This window comes from Patagioenas fasciata, chromosome 25 (assembly GCF_037038585.1).
Source record: "Patagioenas fasciata isolate bPatFas1 chromosome 25, bPatFas1.hap1, whole genome shotgun sequence".
Lineage (NCBI taxonomy): Eukaryota > Metazoa > Chordata > Aves > Columbiformes > Columbidae > Patagioenas > Patagioenas fasciata.
Window position 1 is genome coordinate 5,396,616 of NC_092544.1, and position 15,646 is coordinate 5,412,261.

General features: G+C 61.4%; 1 protein-coding gene across 1 annotated transcript; it reads left to right on the plus strand.

Moving 5' to 3' along the window:
• Positions 1–3,637: 3,637 nt before the first annotated feature.
• Positions 3,638–13,844, plus strand: SESN2 (sestrin 2). The gene is made up of 10 exons (XM_065857411.2): positions 3,638–3,792; positions 7,978–8,043; positions 8,911–9,108; positions 9,462–9,644; positions 10,061–10,270; positions 10,904–11,054; positions 11,196–11,311; positions 11,587–11,777; positions 12,465–12,609; positions 12,691–13,844. The coding sequence occupies exons 1-10, from the start codon at positions 3,715–3,717 to the stop codon at positions 12,775–12,777; spliced, it is 1,425 nt and encodes a 474-aa protein (XP_065713483.1). The 5' UTR covers positions 3,638–3,714; the 3' UTR covers positions 12,778–13,844.
• The last annotated feature ends 1,802 nt before the right edge of the window (positions 13,845–15,646 follow it).

Below are 15,646 nucleotides of genomic sequence, written 5' to 3' on the forward strand. Positions count from 1 at the left end.
TGACCACGGGGAATGGAGCTGGTTGGGCTCTCAGGGCACAATGAAAACCTCTGGCAAAGCATTTTTGAGACCTCCTAACCAAGAGGATTAGAGATTTCATTTTAAAAAAGTAATTATTCGAATAAATAGATCCTTTCCAAACCTCTAGACCCCCTGGCAAGGATCTGAAACTCTTGTACGCAAATGACCGTGAACTCTTTTGCAGCCCACCAGGAGGTACCCAGCAGAATTAAACCCGCAGGAGAATTGAATTGAATTAAGCAACCGGTAATTACCCCCAGACACCTCCCTTCCATTCCTCCCTAATTGCTGGAGCCCAGGCACGTGCCCTGGGGCAACCGGCTTTAGAAAACACCCAAAAACCACTAAGGATCTTAAAATCCTTTTAAAGCTTCAGTAACTTGTGTTTTGTAGCTGAGCCAGGTGAGCACAAGCTTTGTTCTGGAGACGGGGGCTCCAGAGCAAGAGGAGCACCCACCAGTCCAAACCAGTACAAACCGCTGGTTCAGGGGAGGTTGAGGTTGAATTTAGGAACAATTTCTTCCCCAAAGGGCTGTGGGGCATTGGAACAGGCTGCCCAGGGCAGTGCTGGAGTCACCATCCCTGGAGGGCTGGGCAGACGGACATGAGGTTCTCAGGACATGGGGCAGGGACAGAGCTGGGTTAATGGTTGGACTCCATGGTCTTGAGGGGCTTTTCCACCCAAATCGATTCTGTGATTCTCTGCTGCTTCTCTTTGTCCTCGGGGTCTGAGCCGGACGAACCCACTGGGCTGGTGAGGCACCCAAAGGCCGGACAAGATGCGGATTGTCCCCAGCCAACTCTGTTATTTGCTCCGAGCTGACTCACCTGAGCAACCACCTTTGCCTTCCTGTTTAGCTTTCTCACAGCGCCGTTGAACTGCAGTCAACACCTTGATAACGAGGGCACTGTCAGCCCTGAAATAATTCCTGAGCGGTCGCCTGTTTCCCATGACGGGTGTTTCTGGAAACAGGGCGTTTGGGTTCAGCTCTTGGGTTCCTCTCTCGAGGAAATTTTGTCTTTGCCACCCCGTTGCCGATGAACGTTGTCACGAGCCTGGATGTGAATCAGCCAGCGCCGAGAAACCCTCCCAGTCACATTTCCTTGAAGAACGAGCACTGCTGGGCTCAAACCGGGACAACAAGTGGGACCTCAAGGCTTCTTTGGTGACACTTGTGGGGTGAAAGGACTTGAGATGCTGCAGCCCCTTTGGCGTTGCCCGGTGTCACCCGTTTTGGGCATGCAGTGTTGTCCTCCCGGTGCGCAGGGGACGAGCCCGCGGCAGAGCAGAGTGGCCGGTCACCCCCTTTGCTGGGGACAGGAGAAGATGCCGGTGACAGCCTGAGCCGGCTGCTGCGTGGGCAGGAGCGCTGCAAACAGCCCGGGAAAAGTGCTGAGGCTGCAGTAACGCGGGCCGAGCCGCGGAGCAGATGGGGCACCGTGTGCTGCTCCGTGTCACCCAGCGCGTCCCTGCCCGGCTCCGTGACCCCCAGCCGGCTCAGCCCCTCCAGCCCCTGCTCCGTGCGCAGGGGATGCAGCGCTGCCCGATCCTGCGAGTGTCATCTGACACGGGCCTCGGTGTCTCCTGATGGGATATTTTTATATTAAATATTTGGCGCCGTCTCCGGCCGGTCTCTCCAGCTGGACCATCGCCTGACGCACACCCACAGCCCTGGGGTCCCCAGGTCCCTCTCAGCCTGTCCCCACTGTGTCCAGAGCTTTCTGGGGGGCAAAAAAGGGGAAGAGGGGCAGCACCCCCTCTGCTTTGCTTGCACTGTGTTGCCTTTGCAGCAGCAAAGCAAGGGGCAGCTTTTCATCTCCAGGCTGACGTGTTTATCCAGAGCAAAGCCAGAGCTCGTGGCCTTAGGTGGCCCCGGTGCTGGCCAGGGACTGGCAGAATTTTGGCTCTTGCCCCACGTGTGAGCAGCTCCAGGGCCCCCGCGGGGTGAGATGCGGCCAAAGGAGCAAACGATGGAGCTGGACCTGGGTGACAGGGGCTGAAACAGCGTCTCTGACCCCGGGCAGTGTGGGAGCAGGTTCCCCGAGAGCAGGAACAACCTGGATCAGATCAAATCAAATCATTCCTCTCAAATGATATCAGCATTACCGAGAGGCAAACACCTTGGGCGGCTGGAGCCAAGCGAGCAGGAGGCAACGTCCTCACTCCAAACACCGCCCAGACCCACACCCTCCCTGTGCAAAACACCCCTAAAATAGCACGGGGTGTCTGCAGGCTGTGCTGCACCGGAACGGGACAAGGACAAGGCGCGGCCGACCCGGGGACGTTTGGAACTGGCTCCGCGCTGTGTCCCTGCAGAGGCCGGTGCGGCTGCAGCGCGCTGTGCCGTGCTGTGCTGTGCCGTGCTGTGCTGTGCCATGTTGTGCTGTGCCGTGCCGTGCTGTGCTGTGCCGTGCCGTGCTGTGCTGTGCTGTGCCGTGCCGTGGCGTGCCGGCCGCTGGCTGTGCCACCGGCACCGCGCTGCCGAGGCGCTGACATGTCCGCTCCATTGGCAGGAGCTGCGGCTGGAGCTGGAGGAGGCTGTTGCCAGGCAAAACCCAAGTTGTTTGTGCAGCGGCTCTTGTTTGCTGGACTTTGCCATGTGCAGCCTGTCGAGCAGCACCAGATTGTTATCGGCGCTGCTGTCTGGGGCTGCGGGAGGGTTTTTTCCCTTCCTTCGCCCTGTTTTATTGGTGTTTGTTATTCAAACGGACGGAGCTGGTGCGGGGCCGGGCGCCTTGTAGGGGATGGGAGGGAAAGCTGCTCTGAAGCTCTTGGAGTTGATCAAACTCTGCAAAGCTTCAGGGAGCCTTGGGGTGCAGTGGGGTGGCAGGGGGGGCACAGCGATTGCTCGAGGCCACACGCGGCCATGGGACACGCTCTGTGCACAGGCCGAGGGCAGCTGAGCAATTTTGACAAATACCACTCCCCGCAGACACGCAGGCTCCTCGCGTGCCTTTTCCATCAGCTTTCTCTTTTTTCCCTTTGGCCCCAGGAGACTTTTTCCATGGGTCCCTGTGTCAGGTGCTGCAGCAGGAGCTGGGTGTTAGGAAAAGTTTGGATATTAGAAAAAGGCTGGATATTAGGAAAGGTTCTTCCCCCAGAGGGGCTGGACACTGAACAGGCTCCCAGGGAGGTGTCACAGCCCAACCTGACAGTGCTCAAGAAGAGACTGGACAACGTCCTCAGACACACGGGGTGAGCTGTGGGGTGTCCTGTGCAGGGACAGCAGTTGGACTCCATGATCCTGTGGGTCCCTCCAGCTCAGGACATTCCTCTCGGAGCAGAGAGGACTCAGACAGGAGCCCCAGACCCCCCCCGACTCCCAGCCCGTGTCCGGGGGCTCAGCCGCCGCGGTCCCGCTGCAGTTCGCACCGTTCACACCCGCCCCTCTCGCACCGGAGCGACGCCGGGGCGAACTACAACCCCCAGCATCCCCCGCGCCGCCGCTCCCTATTGGCTAACAGCTACGTCTTGGCCACGGTTCCGCGCTTCCATTGGTGGAGACTGAGGGCGGGGCTGCCGACCGCCCCGCCCCTCCCGCCGCCGCGCTATGAAAGCGGAGCGGGAGGGGGCCGCGGGACGTTCCGGAGCCGGGGGGTGACCGGGGTGGCTGGGGGTGACCGGGAGCCCCCGCCCCGCCCGGGGGGGCCGCTCGCAGCCCGGGGGTCCCGGGCCCCGCTCCCCGCGCTGCCATGCTGCTGGCCGGCTCGCCGTGCCCGCCCGCGGGGCTGGAGGAGTACCGGGGCTGCGGGGCTCGGCGGGGCGCCGAGGTAAGGGCTCGGCTCGGGGCTCGCCTGCCCGGTTCGCTTCGCCTCCCCCTCCCCGTGCATCCCCTGCCGCCGTGCAGCCCACCCGGGGGTCGCTCAGGGCGGGGCTGCTGGTGTCCCCCCACCCTGGGACCGCTGTCCCCAGCCCGCGGCCACCTCCCCTCGGCCGGCTGCAGGGAGGGGTGAAACCGGGACATGTGGGGCCGGGCTGCAAAAATAACCCTGGTGCTTATTTGCAGCGAGCCTAAAAATAAGGGTACTGTGTTGTGGGAGCAGGCTGGGGTGCCGGGATCCCACCCAGGGCTGCCGGGGTGGCCCTGTCCTGGCAGGGGGACATTGGGGTGGCTGGATGGGGAGATCTTGGGGTCTCCTGATCCCTCCAGGAGCTGCGATGTGTGTGGGAGCCGGGCAGAGGTCCTGCCTGCAGGAATGGGCTGGGAAGCAAAGGGAAACTGAGGCAGGAGCTGGCGGTGGGACGTTCCCGCTGGGGTAGGTGGCTGTGGAGCTGGCAGGGGATCAACGGGCTCCATCCAGTTGTTTTGCTTGTTCCTGTGCTCCTGGGCTGGCTGTGGTTCCGTCTGATGTCCCATTAACTCAAAGGTCTGGGAAACCTCTTGCATTGCCCAGGGTTTTTGCACTTGGAGTCGAGTGTGCAAAACTAGCCTGAAATATCTGTGGAGCTTTGCAGGACCCTGCTGGGCCATCAAACCCACCTGCAACTTCAGTGCACCAACCCGCTGAGTTCCCTGAAACGCTGGGAATTGCCTCTGTTTTTAAGATTTATTTTCCCATCTAAAAAAAACCCAAACATTTGCAGTTTTTCCTCTTGCTCCACATCCCCCTTCCCCAGGACATGGGGTCTCTCTGCCTCCCCAAACAGCCGTTCAGGGTGTATCTGCAGGGACAGTGACTCCTGACGGGCTGGAAACTGGGACAGTGGGTGGGAAGGAGCCTGGACAGCGGTGCTGCCGGGGAGCTCCGGCACTTGTGAACCGAAACCTGGAGTCGGTGCTTGGAGCAGGCTGGGGGGCGGACACGGTGGCGGGGATGCCACCGACGTCAAGCAGGTACCACAGACACTCCAGGTGCAGTGTTGGGCATTCAGTGGCAGCTCCGCTCTTCTCCGGACTAGGTCGGGTGGGATTTGGGGCGCCCTCGCCCCCACGCTGGAGAGCGGTGGCAGCCAGGTTGTGCTCTCGGGGAGCGGGTCCGGCTGGGGCTGCGGTGGGGCAGCCCGTGCCGAGGGGTCGCTCCCCTGTGGGGTCCGGGTGTCAGCGGGGCCGAGCCCCCGCGCGGCTCTCGCCGTACAGGCACGGCCTCCTGACAGGTTTTGGCAGGAGCCGGGTTATGAGGTGGCTTCATGGTGTTTGTTTAACCTTGCCTTATCGGGAATGATTTTCCAACACCTGACTAAGCACTGGCAGCAGTGCCGGCGGGGGCTCGCTGCTCAGCACACCCGTCCTCCTGTTCCCAGGGCATTCACTCCTTCCCTCGGCAGCTCCAGCGATGCCCTGGTGCCTGGGAGCGGGTGGCGTGGTGGTGCGGGTCAGGGCATCGCCTCCGTGCCTCAGTTTCCCCATCAGCGGGAGGTGAGACATCCCCGGTGACAGTGCAGCCAGGGTTAACTGCAGCACCCCGAGGATTGCTCAATGCAGTAAAACATACCGAGCCTCTGCGTAGTGATGATTAAAATGCACCTTCCAAGGTCACCCTGAGCTGTCACCAACAAGCGGTGGGGCTGGCCGGGCTCCCCGGCTCCTCCTCACTGTCACAGTCACCAGTCCTGCCCTGTCCCCTGTGGATTTGCCTTCCTGGTGTCTCTCCATTGCCATCCCCTCCCAGGGAACCTCTTGAAGCACTGAAAAAGCTCTTTCTCCCCAAACCGTGAGTCAGTGCAGAGCCAGCTCAGCACCGGGAGCAGCGATGGCATCAGCCTCTTCCCTCTGTCACCCCGGTCCGGCTTCCGCGGTGACTCAGGGCAGGAGCATCCCGCACGTATGGCGGTTGGGTGCTGGTGGCTTTGCTGGGGTGGCAGCAGCCCAGCGCTGGCGGGAGCGCTGTGACCCACTGCCCGACACGTGGGGAGCATGTGGCCCCCGCGACAGCTGCTGCCTTGTCACCTCGTGCCACCCTACACCCCTGTGCCACTCGGGAGAGGGTGCCAGGCTGTACCCACCGCTGTGACGGTGGTTTGGAGGCAGCGGCAGGAGAAGCACCTGCTGTCACCTGGGCTGTGCCCGGCTCTGGCTCTCAGGTATCTCCTGGTGACACCAGGTGACGGCCCCGGTGCTCGTCCCTCCGCAGGGCGCTGCAGAAAAGACCCGGGGGAAGCAGCTCCCTGCCCATCACTCCACGTCGGACAGCGGGACGTGTGGTCCTGCCATCGGCATCCCCGGCTGCGTGTGTCCGGGTACCCTCCTCCCGCCGCCACCGTCCCCCGGTGACATGTCCTGTCTCCTGCAGGTGACTCCATCGCTGTCACCTCTCCTGCCTGGCTGCGGGGTGCTGGGGTGGTGCTGGGTGCTGAGCTCAGGGGTGAAAACACAGATTTGGGGGCTGAGTTTCCCATTGAGCTGCCCCATCATTAGTGAGCTGGGAGGTGTTTGTCTGACTGTGCTGTTGTGGTTTTTTGAAGGCTTCTCGGTTTCAGAACGCGCTGCTGGGTGCTGTGCCTGCTTTTCTGTCTCGATGCCGTGGGATGGGACGCGGGGGTCTGTGCGCTGCCCGCCCCCGCCAGCCCCGGAGGGAGGGGATGTGGGGAGGGCATCGCCCCGGGGCCGGTGATCTGGGGGGAGCACATGCCTGGCTGAGCAGTGCCAGAAACGGGGGGTCAGTGCCTTTGTCCCCTGTGCTCGGGGACGGGTCCCAGCCTTGCGGTGCCACCCTGGCTCCTGTTAGTGAGGGGATTTCTGCAGGAACGGGCGGAGGAGGCGGGTGCTTCCCCCCGCGAGCATCTCCCGCGGTGGTTCCACCGCCGGCTCCTGCACCCGGAGCGCAGGTCGGGGCAGCGATGCTGCGGGCGCACGTCTGCCAAACGCCCTTTCTCAGCGCTGGTGTCACACAAGCGCCGTGTCCCCCTGTATTGGGGGGACCACACACCAGCCCCCTTCCCCCTCCCCTCCTTCCCAGAGCACTTGAAACCTTTTCCACCCTCTTTTGTCCCAGCCCCACGCCAGGTTCTGTGTTCTCTGTGGGTGTTTTGGGATGGATTATTGGATTACTTTAGCTCTCGGGGTTGGATGCTATGTCCCCCCCGTTGGCACCCATGGGTGCTGCTGTGATGCAGGTGAAGTTTCCCCTACGCGGCTGCAGCCTTGCGAGCTGGTGGGACAGTGCAGTGCGAAATTGTGACGGGGGGAGGATTCAGGCTCTGCTGTGTCCATGGGTTTTGACTCCTTGGCTGGCTGGGGGTCCCCATGGGCACAGAGACCCTTGCAGCAGGAGGGCTGGGGGGGCTCCTGGTCCCATTGTGCTCCTGTTTGCATCATCCTCCATGTGCACCCTACCCGGAGAAAAATATCTGCTTGGAGAAAATATAGCATGGAAACTATTCCCTGGGAGGGGGGAGATGGGGCATGGGGGGTCAAAGATGAGCGGGACCTTGTGTTTGGAGTGCAGAGAGCAGCAGCTGCCTTGTGAACGGGTGACTCGTTTCTGTTCTAATTACATTAACGGGTCTGAAGAGGGGAGGGGGGAAAAATAACTGGTGATGTATATTGGCATTTCGTGCCCCGGGGGGGTTATCGGGTGCTGTGTTTATGCCGGTGGCTGCAAACTGCAGCGCCTGGATTGGGACCAAGGCTGGAGCTGTCCTGCCCCTTGGCCCCCTGGGTCCCCCCGGGCTCTCTTTCCCCCGTGTCTTCCCTGTAAACTGAGACCTGGGAGCGAGGGGGTGTCTCTGCTCTCCTGGCATGCGATGGCACGGCTCCGGTGTCCTGGCACGGCTCCGGTGTCCTGGCACGGCTCCGGTGTCCTGGCATGGTCCCCGTGTGTCACACACACCTCCCCGGGGTGCGGAGCAACACCCCTGCCCGATTTCATCAGGCGCTGGCCGGCCTGACGCAAGGGCGATGGCCGCGTGTCCCCATGGCTGCTGCGTCACCCCTTCCGGTGCCACCACGCTCATCCCACTGGTGACACTCGGTGGCTCCCGCTCCCAGTCTAACGCCGCTGCTTTTTCTCCCCTAGGATCAAGGGGTGAAGGTTCCCTGGCAGCTGGGGAGGGGGCCCAGCGCCTTCATCCCCCTGGAAGAGGTGAGAGCCGTGGGGATGGTTTGGGGTGGGCACATCCCTCCCTACTGGGGGTTCCCCAACACCCCTGCCCTGGCAGGGGGACAGGAGCTGGTAAGGAGGGATCCCCACACCTCACTTACCAGTGCCCAGCTCGGGGGGGATGCTGGGGAAGGGGCTGGGATGGGGAAGGGTCACCCACCCGGGGGTGCCCCTGTGGCAGCAGGGGGTGGGGGTGTCTTGCTTTAGAGGGTGGGGGGAGCAGTTGTGTTGTTTCCACCCCGGTGTTTTCCTGCCCCGAGTCACTGCCCTGCCTGTGCCTCAGTTTCCCCGCTCACACACGTGGGTGTCTTCTCCCTGTGCTGCAAAGGGGCTGCAGCCCCCATCGTGCTCCACCCACCCCCCGCGCTCCAAAACCCATGACCAGGAATCCCCAGGGCTCACCAGCCCTATCTTGGCACCCGCTGTCGCTGTCCCAGATGGTTCCCCCTCCAACAGAGATAGCGCCGGGTTTCGTCACCACGCTGGGGGTGGAGATGCTGGGGGGCTGAGCCCCATCTCCTCCCTGCTCCACACCAGAGCCCAAACAAACAACCCGACCTGTGGGCTGAGCTGTGCGGGGTCCGACATGGAGCCCCCCGGTCACCCGCTGTCCCCCGGGAAGGGGACAGGGGACACGGGCAGCGGGGGACGGAGGTGTCCGTACCGGGCGGGGAGGCGGATGGGCAGCACCAACAGGGTGAGCATGCGATGGGCACTCCTGGGTCCCGCTGGTGGGGTGGGGGTCTCCCTGTAGGTTAGGGGGGCTGTTACAGAATGGGGGGGCTGTTAAAGAATGGGGGGGCAGCAGCACCCAGCCCGTCACCCCCCTCCTGTCCCCTACCCCGGCAGATCCTGCAGGAGGGTGCGCAGAGCAGCCGGCACCAGCTCCTGGTCGAAGCCTTCGTGTCGGCGGGGAGGGTGGACAACATCACCATGGTCATGGGGCTGCACCCCCAGTATCTCAGCAGCTTCTGGAAGACCCAGTACCTGCTGCTGCGCATGGACGGGCCCCTGCCCTACCACAAGCGCCACTACATCGCCATCATGGTGAGGACGGGGGGCCCTGGGGGCGGGGGTCTCAGGGGGGTATATATGGTCCCAGTGTAATTGTTTGGGTTGTTTTTTTGTTGTTTTGGGTTTTTTTCCTGGAGGCAGGAGTTATTTGGGGTCCCCTTTGGGGTTGGTGCCCACCCAGGGTACACCAGCAACCCCAACACTTCCATGGCCACTGGGGACCTGAACTGATAATGGGGGTGGGGGGTGGGCAGAGCCCCCTGTCTGTGCTCATCTCCCCAGGGGGGATGTGGGGGGGGCTCCTGCCTTGGCTTCTCCAAGGGCTCATAGTGGGTTTGTGGGGGCCCCTGGCCGGTGCTGGGGGGTGACTGCTGGCTCTCCCGCAGGCAGCGGCCCGGCACCAGTGCTCCTACCTGGTGGGTTTGCACATGGGGGAGTTCCTGCAGGTGGGGGGCAACCCGGCCTGGCTGCAGGGGCTGCACTGTGCCCCCCAAAAACTCAGGAACCTCAACGAGATCAACAAGCTGCTGGCGCACCGGCCCTGGCTCATCACCAAGGAGCACATCGAGGTGAGAGCGGATGCTGCTGCTGCAGGGTGTGCGTTCCCCCCAAACACACTCTGGTTTTGGGGGCTTGACCCCAGCAGCCACATCGCTGCTTGCACAACGCCCCCAGATTTAACCCTTTCAGGGAGTCTCTGAGCTGGAGGGCAGGGGCTGTGCTGCTCTGAGGGATGGGGAAGGGGTGACTTGTCCCCCTGTGGCAGATGCACTCAAACCCCCCACCCCATGGTAAGCAGGACCCTAAATCACCAATTGGTGACACCCCCCTGGCTGGGGTGTCCTGGTGACAGCTGGTTTATGGGGAGGCACATCCCAGATGCCCTCCTGTCCCCCTGCCCGTGGCTTAGTCCTGCTGTGATGGGGGGTACAGCACAGCGAGCTGGGGGGCTGGCAGGTCTCTCCAACCCCCCCGTGCCTTGCAGGCGCTGCTGAAGACGGGGGAGCACAGCTGGTCGCTGGCGGAGCTGGTGCAGGCGCTGGTGCTCCTCACCCACTACCACTCGCTCGCCTCCTTCGTCTTCGGCTGTGGCATCAACCCCGAGGAGGAGCAGGATGGGGGGCATGGCTGCCGCCCCCCTTCACCCCACAGCGACAGCAGCTCTGCTTCTGACGACAGCATGGGGGGCTCCCGGGTAAGAGGGGGACCCTGGGGGGCTGGAGTGAGTTGGGCGGAGGGAACAGAGCTGGTGAGGGGCTGGAGCACAAGTGTGATGGAGCGGCTGAGGGACCTGGGGGGTTCAGCTGGAGAACAGGAGCTGAGGGGAGACCTTCTGATCTCTGAACTGCCTGAAAGGAGCTTGGAGCCAGGGGGGTCGGGCTCTGCTCCCCAGGAACAAGCGCCAGGAGCAGAGGAAACGGCCTCAAGTTGCGCCAGGGGAGGCTGAGGTTGGATTTAGGAACAATTTCTTCCCCAAAGGGCTGTGGGGCATTGGAACAGGCTGCCCAGGGCAGTGCTGGAGTCACCATCCCTGGAGGGCTGGACAGACGGACATGAGGTTCTCAGGGCATGGGGCAGTGCTGGGGTGGGTTATGGTTGGACTTGATGATCTTGAGGGTCTTTTCCATCCAAAATGATTCCATGATTTTATGACCCCCTGTGCAGCAGCATCCTCCGCAGGGCTTCCCCCTCTTCACAGTCCCCGCTATGAGGCAGGGGAGCAGCTGCGCTCTGGGCAGGACAACCCCAGAGGCAAAACACTCTTTAGAGCATCCCTGGGGCTGCTCTGGGCTTGCAGTCCCTCTGACTCTGCCCTCTGCTCGGCCAGGGCAAGGATGGGCTGCGGGAGGTGGAGGTGCTGATGGAGAGGATGAAGCTGCTGCAGGAGAGCCAGCAGGAGGAGGAGGGCGTCACGCAGGAGGAGATGGCGACGCGCTTCGAACTGGAGAAGACGGAGAGTTTGCTGGTTGCTCCCTCGGGTGAGGAGGTGCAGGGGTGCGGCTGGCTGGGGATGGGGTCCCGCAGGCTGGGGGTATCACGGGGGAGGGGGAAGGAGCAGGATGGGGCCCCCAGCTGCAGGGCTGCTGCTCTGGTGTCACACAGCACTCGTTGCCTTGTAGACCTGTCGGATCACTCCCTGCAGTCCAACGTCCTCTGCTTCGTGGAGGACCCCGAGTTTGGCTACAAGGACTTCACGCGGAGGGGCGAGCAGGCGCCTCCCACTTTCCGGGCACAGGTGGGTGTTCGTGGTCCCGCGCCAGCCGGAGGGGACGGGGTGACAGGGCACTGGGTGACAGATCCCGCTTGTGTCAGTGTGGGGACAGCAGGAGTGTCCCCAGCATCATGGACAGCATGGGTGCAGAGAGCAAAGGGCTGGGAGTAGCAGCGTGACCAGTCGCTAATAATTTTGGGGGTCAGCATTTTGGGGGAGACTCCAGCTTACATCCCTGGGTTTGAAGGGACCCCGCGTTTCCCCATCAAGCCCCTACCCCAGCGTCCTTTCTGCGGCAGGATTACACATGGGAGGACCACGGCTACTCGCTGATCAACCGGCTGTACCCCGACGTGGGGCAGCTCCTGGATGAGAAGTTCCAGGTGGTTTACAACCTGACGTACAACACCATCGCCATGCACTGCGGCGTGGACACGTCCATGCTGCGCAGGGCCATCTGGAACTACGTCCACTGTGTCTTTGGCATTCGGTAGGTCCCCGAGGTCCCCAGGCCATGGCTGGAGCCTGTTCTGTGCCATGGGTAGAGCCCATGAGGGTCCAGCCTGGGAACCTCAGCACAGACACACATGGAGCTGCTGGAGAGGGGCCAGAGGAGCCACGGGAATGACCCGAGGCTGGAACAGCTCTGCTGGGGACAGGCTGAGAGAGCTGGGGTGTTCAGCTGGAGGAGAGAAGCTCCAGGGAGACCTTAGTGCAGCCTTTCCAGACTTAGAAGGGGACAATAAGAAAGATGGGGACAGACTTTTGAGCAGGACCTGTTGTGACAGGACAAGGGGTGATGGTTTAAACTAAAGGAGGGAGATCCAGGCTGGACATGAGGAAGGAATTGTTGCCCTGAGGGTGGTGAGAGCCTGGCCCAGGTTGGGCAGAGAGGTGGTGGCTGAACCATCCCTGGAGACATCCCAGGCCAGGCTGGACGGGGCTCTGAGCACCCTGAGCTGGTGAAGATGTCCCTGTTGTGGCAGGGGGGGCACTGGGGGAGCTGGGGAGGTCCCTCAACCCAAACTGTTCTGTGGTTGGTCTTGGTGAGGCTGTTGCTGTTGCTTAGACTGAGTCAAGGCGATGCTGTTCGGGGGCTCAGAGTCAGTTCAGAAAGCCCTTGGGTTGTGTCAGTGGGTGGGGGTTACATGTGGAGTAACACATCACCCTCCCCCAGCTATGACGACTATGACTACGGGGAGGTGAACCAGCTCCTGGAGCGCAGCTTGAAGATCTACATCAAGACGGTGGCCTGCTACCCGGAGAAGACGACCAAGCGGATGTACACGCAGTTCTGGAGACACTTCAAGCACTCGGAAAAGGTGCTGCCCTGTCCCTGCCCATCCTGGCAGGCTGGGGGGGGATGCTGAGCCCCCGTGCCCTGACCCCGCTCTCTCTTGCAGGTGCACATCAACCTGCTCCTGCTGGAGGCCCGGATGCAGGCGGCTCTGCTCTACGCCCTGAGAGCCGTCACCCGCTACATGACCTGACCGGCCTCGCTCCCTCCTCCTCCTCATCCCCCAGCTTTGGGGCGAGAAGCCAGGAGGGAGCTGGGACCCTAAAGACTTTGCTGGAATATTGTCTCCCCCCAAAAAGGGGCCTGGAGCTGTGGAAGGAACGGGGGGGCTCCCCTGCCCCCAGCCTAGGAGAGGAGACAACTGAGATGCCACCAGTGCCAGGAAGCCCCCTGAGATCTGGGGGTGCTCAACTGCTCTGTGCCTTTTTTGGGGTGAGCCTGCACGAAGCCAAACCGGGGGTGCCACCTTCACCATGGTGTCACCTCTGTGTCACCTGCTGGCACCAGGACCGTCCTCGCGGGTATCGTGGGCTTTACCCCGGCTTCTTGGGGCCTCGTTGTGCTGAAAGACTTGCAGCTGCTGGGGGGGATGCTGCCCTGGGACCCCGTCCCCACATCTCTGCCTCACACCCTGGGAAGGCCCCATGCGGGGGTGGGAAGGATCCAGCCCTGGTGCCACTCGCCTCCGAGCTGGGTACCCCCCACATCGGTGTCCCTGTGGCTGGGGGACAGGCTGTGGCTCCTCCAGGGTGTCCCAAGTGCGTGCGGTGCCTGCTGTGACATGGGGAAGTCCCCTCCATGCCTGGGGGTGCTCGCAGCCCCTCGCTGCTACTCCCCATGGGTCCTGGCGCAGCTGGACCCCAACCCAGCCCTGGGGGGCTACGGAAGGGGTTAAACCAGCCCCATCGTGTGACTGGGGCCCTGAAGTGCCTGCTGGGGGGTGACAGTGTGGGACGTGGGTGGCCGTGGCGTTACCCAGATGTGCCGGAGCATCTCCCAGCAGCGCGGGTCGCCGGGGGTGCCGGTTTGGGAGAGCCCCCCCCCCCGGCTCTGCTGGAGCGTGGGCCGGGTCCAGCAGCGTCCCGGGCTGCTTGGCCACTCCGGTGTGTCAGGTTTGTCTCTGCTGAACCGTAGCTCCAGTTAAATTATTTCCTGTATTTTTTGGGGGGTGTGTTTACTCCTGCCTGGGTGTGGAATGGAAGAGCCACTGTGACTTTGCTACAGATCTTGTTTGAAAGAAATAAAATTGTTCTTTTTTAATTTATGTTCATTTTTCCCGGTGCCTGTGCAGGGCAGCGCTGCTGAGCGAGCGCCCGCGAGCCACGGCTTCCCTTTGCTCTTGCTCAGCCCCAGGGACTCATCCTGCACATGCAGAATTGGGGATGGGGGTCCCACAGCTCTGGGGTGGGTGGGAGCGACCCTGGGTTGTTCAAGGGGTAGAAAGGGGGGGCCCATGCACTCCCTGTTTGTATGAGGGGGTGCGCTCAGCTCCAGTGCACCCTCCTTGCAGCAACTTCTCTGGGGTGTAGCCAGGATTTGGGGTACTGGTTCTCACCCCAAGGTGGGTGTCCTGTTGCTGTTGACGGGGTGGGGGGTGACGTGGCACTGGGGGCACCGGAGCCCAGCGCCTATCGGGGTGCAGCAGGAGCCCCTGGCAGCCGCTGATAAGAGCCCTGCAGAGGGCCCAGCGCCATCCCCGCAGAGCGAGGTGCATCCCCGCCGTGCCCCCAAGGAGCCAGATCCAGGGAGCGCTGATGCCACCCCAGCGCCCACCCTCCAGCCCCGGCTTATGTTTAAACCCCTCGCTCGTGGAGCTGCAAAGCATGAAGGCTCTTAAAAGCGTTATTTTAATCCTTTTTTTCCCCCTATAGTCTTGCAAATCTTGGTCTTAGCAGCAAGTCCTGGTTTGCGCTCCAAGTTTTCCTCCCCAGATGTATTTTAAATCCACAAAGGATTAACCATGGGCACCCAGCGGCTCCTGTGCTTCTCCCCCCAGCAGCAGCAGCGCCCAGGAAGGACCAGGCCTTGCTTTATTTTTCTCTCATTTTTCTACTATAGCTTCAAATAACTCGTGGGTGAGTCGGCACTGTGGGTCTCCTTTAACTCATTGCCTGGGTCATTGTACCATTTTAACCCCCTTTCCTTTTTTCGGACGGTCACAATTATAAACGAATAAATTCCTCACCCTGTGTTTAACCAAGGTCTGCAATTTGTAAGCACATCTATAATTTATCCGCAGCTTTCATTGTCTGTCTCACAGGGCAATAGGCATGTTAATAATCTCCCTACCTGCAGCTGATAGTTATGATCCCAATGTATGCATTTTGTTTGCATTACAATTGCCCTCAGTTTAAAAACATAATGTTAGTGGTGTTTTAAAATGCAGTAAGGCAATAGGAAAATAATAATAATAATAATGATTGTGGGCTGTGCTGAATGAGCCTGTAAGGCTGATGGAGTCCAAAGTAGAGAAACTCAGGCTGGAAACAAAGCAGCTCCTCAAGGGTCTGTATTCTCTCCACCTGCTGCACAGACAATGACGAGACAATACTTTAATTCATATCTAATGTTTTCAAATTGGGTTTATCTTTTTGAAACACCCTGCAGAAGCAGCAACACCCCTGGTGACGGTGGCTGTCCCATGGTGACCCGGTGGCACTGGGCACGGTGTGGGTTACACAGGGAACTGGGGCTGGCGCCGGGACGGACCGTGCCTTGGGATATTTTGGGCTCCATGGGCAGGACACATTCTGTCCCCGTGAGCTAAGACAGTGACCAGGGGCCAGTCCCTTCCCTCCCACCCTGTAAAACCCTCACTGGGGACACTGGAATGTTCTGGGACTTTGCAGCTGGAGTGCTGCACTGCGACCTGTGCAGAAGGGACAGGCAAGGGAGGAGGAGGCTGAGGGACCTGGGGGGTTCAGCTGGAGAACAGGAGCTGAGGGGAGACCTTCTGATCTCTGAACTGCCTGAAAGGAGCTTGGAGCCAGGGGGGTCGGGCTCTGCTCCCCAGGAACAAGCGCCAGGAGCAGAGGAAACGGCCTCAAGTTGCAGCAGGAGAG

What these genes read in the sequence shown, in the direction of transcription:
- SESN2 (XM_065857411.2), top strand. Translation starts at nt 3,715, where the DNA reads ATGCTGCTGGCCGGCTCGCCGTGCCCGCCCGCGGGGCTGGAGGAGTAC. An exon ending in GGGCTCGGCGGGGCGCCGAG is followed by an intron (nt 3,793 to 7,977) that starts GTAAGGGCTCGG and finishes TTTCTCCCCTAG; the next exon opens with GATCAAGGGGTGAAGGTTCC. An exon ending in ACTTCAAGCACTCGGAAAAG is followed by an intron (nt 12,610 to 12,690) that starts GTGCTGCCCTGT and finishes TCTCTCTTGCAG; the next exon opens with GTGCACATCAACCTGCTCCT.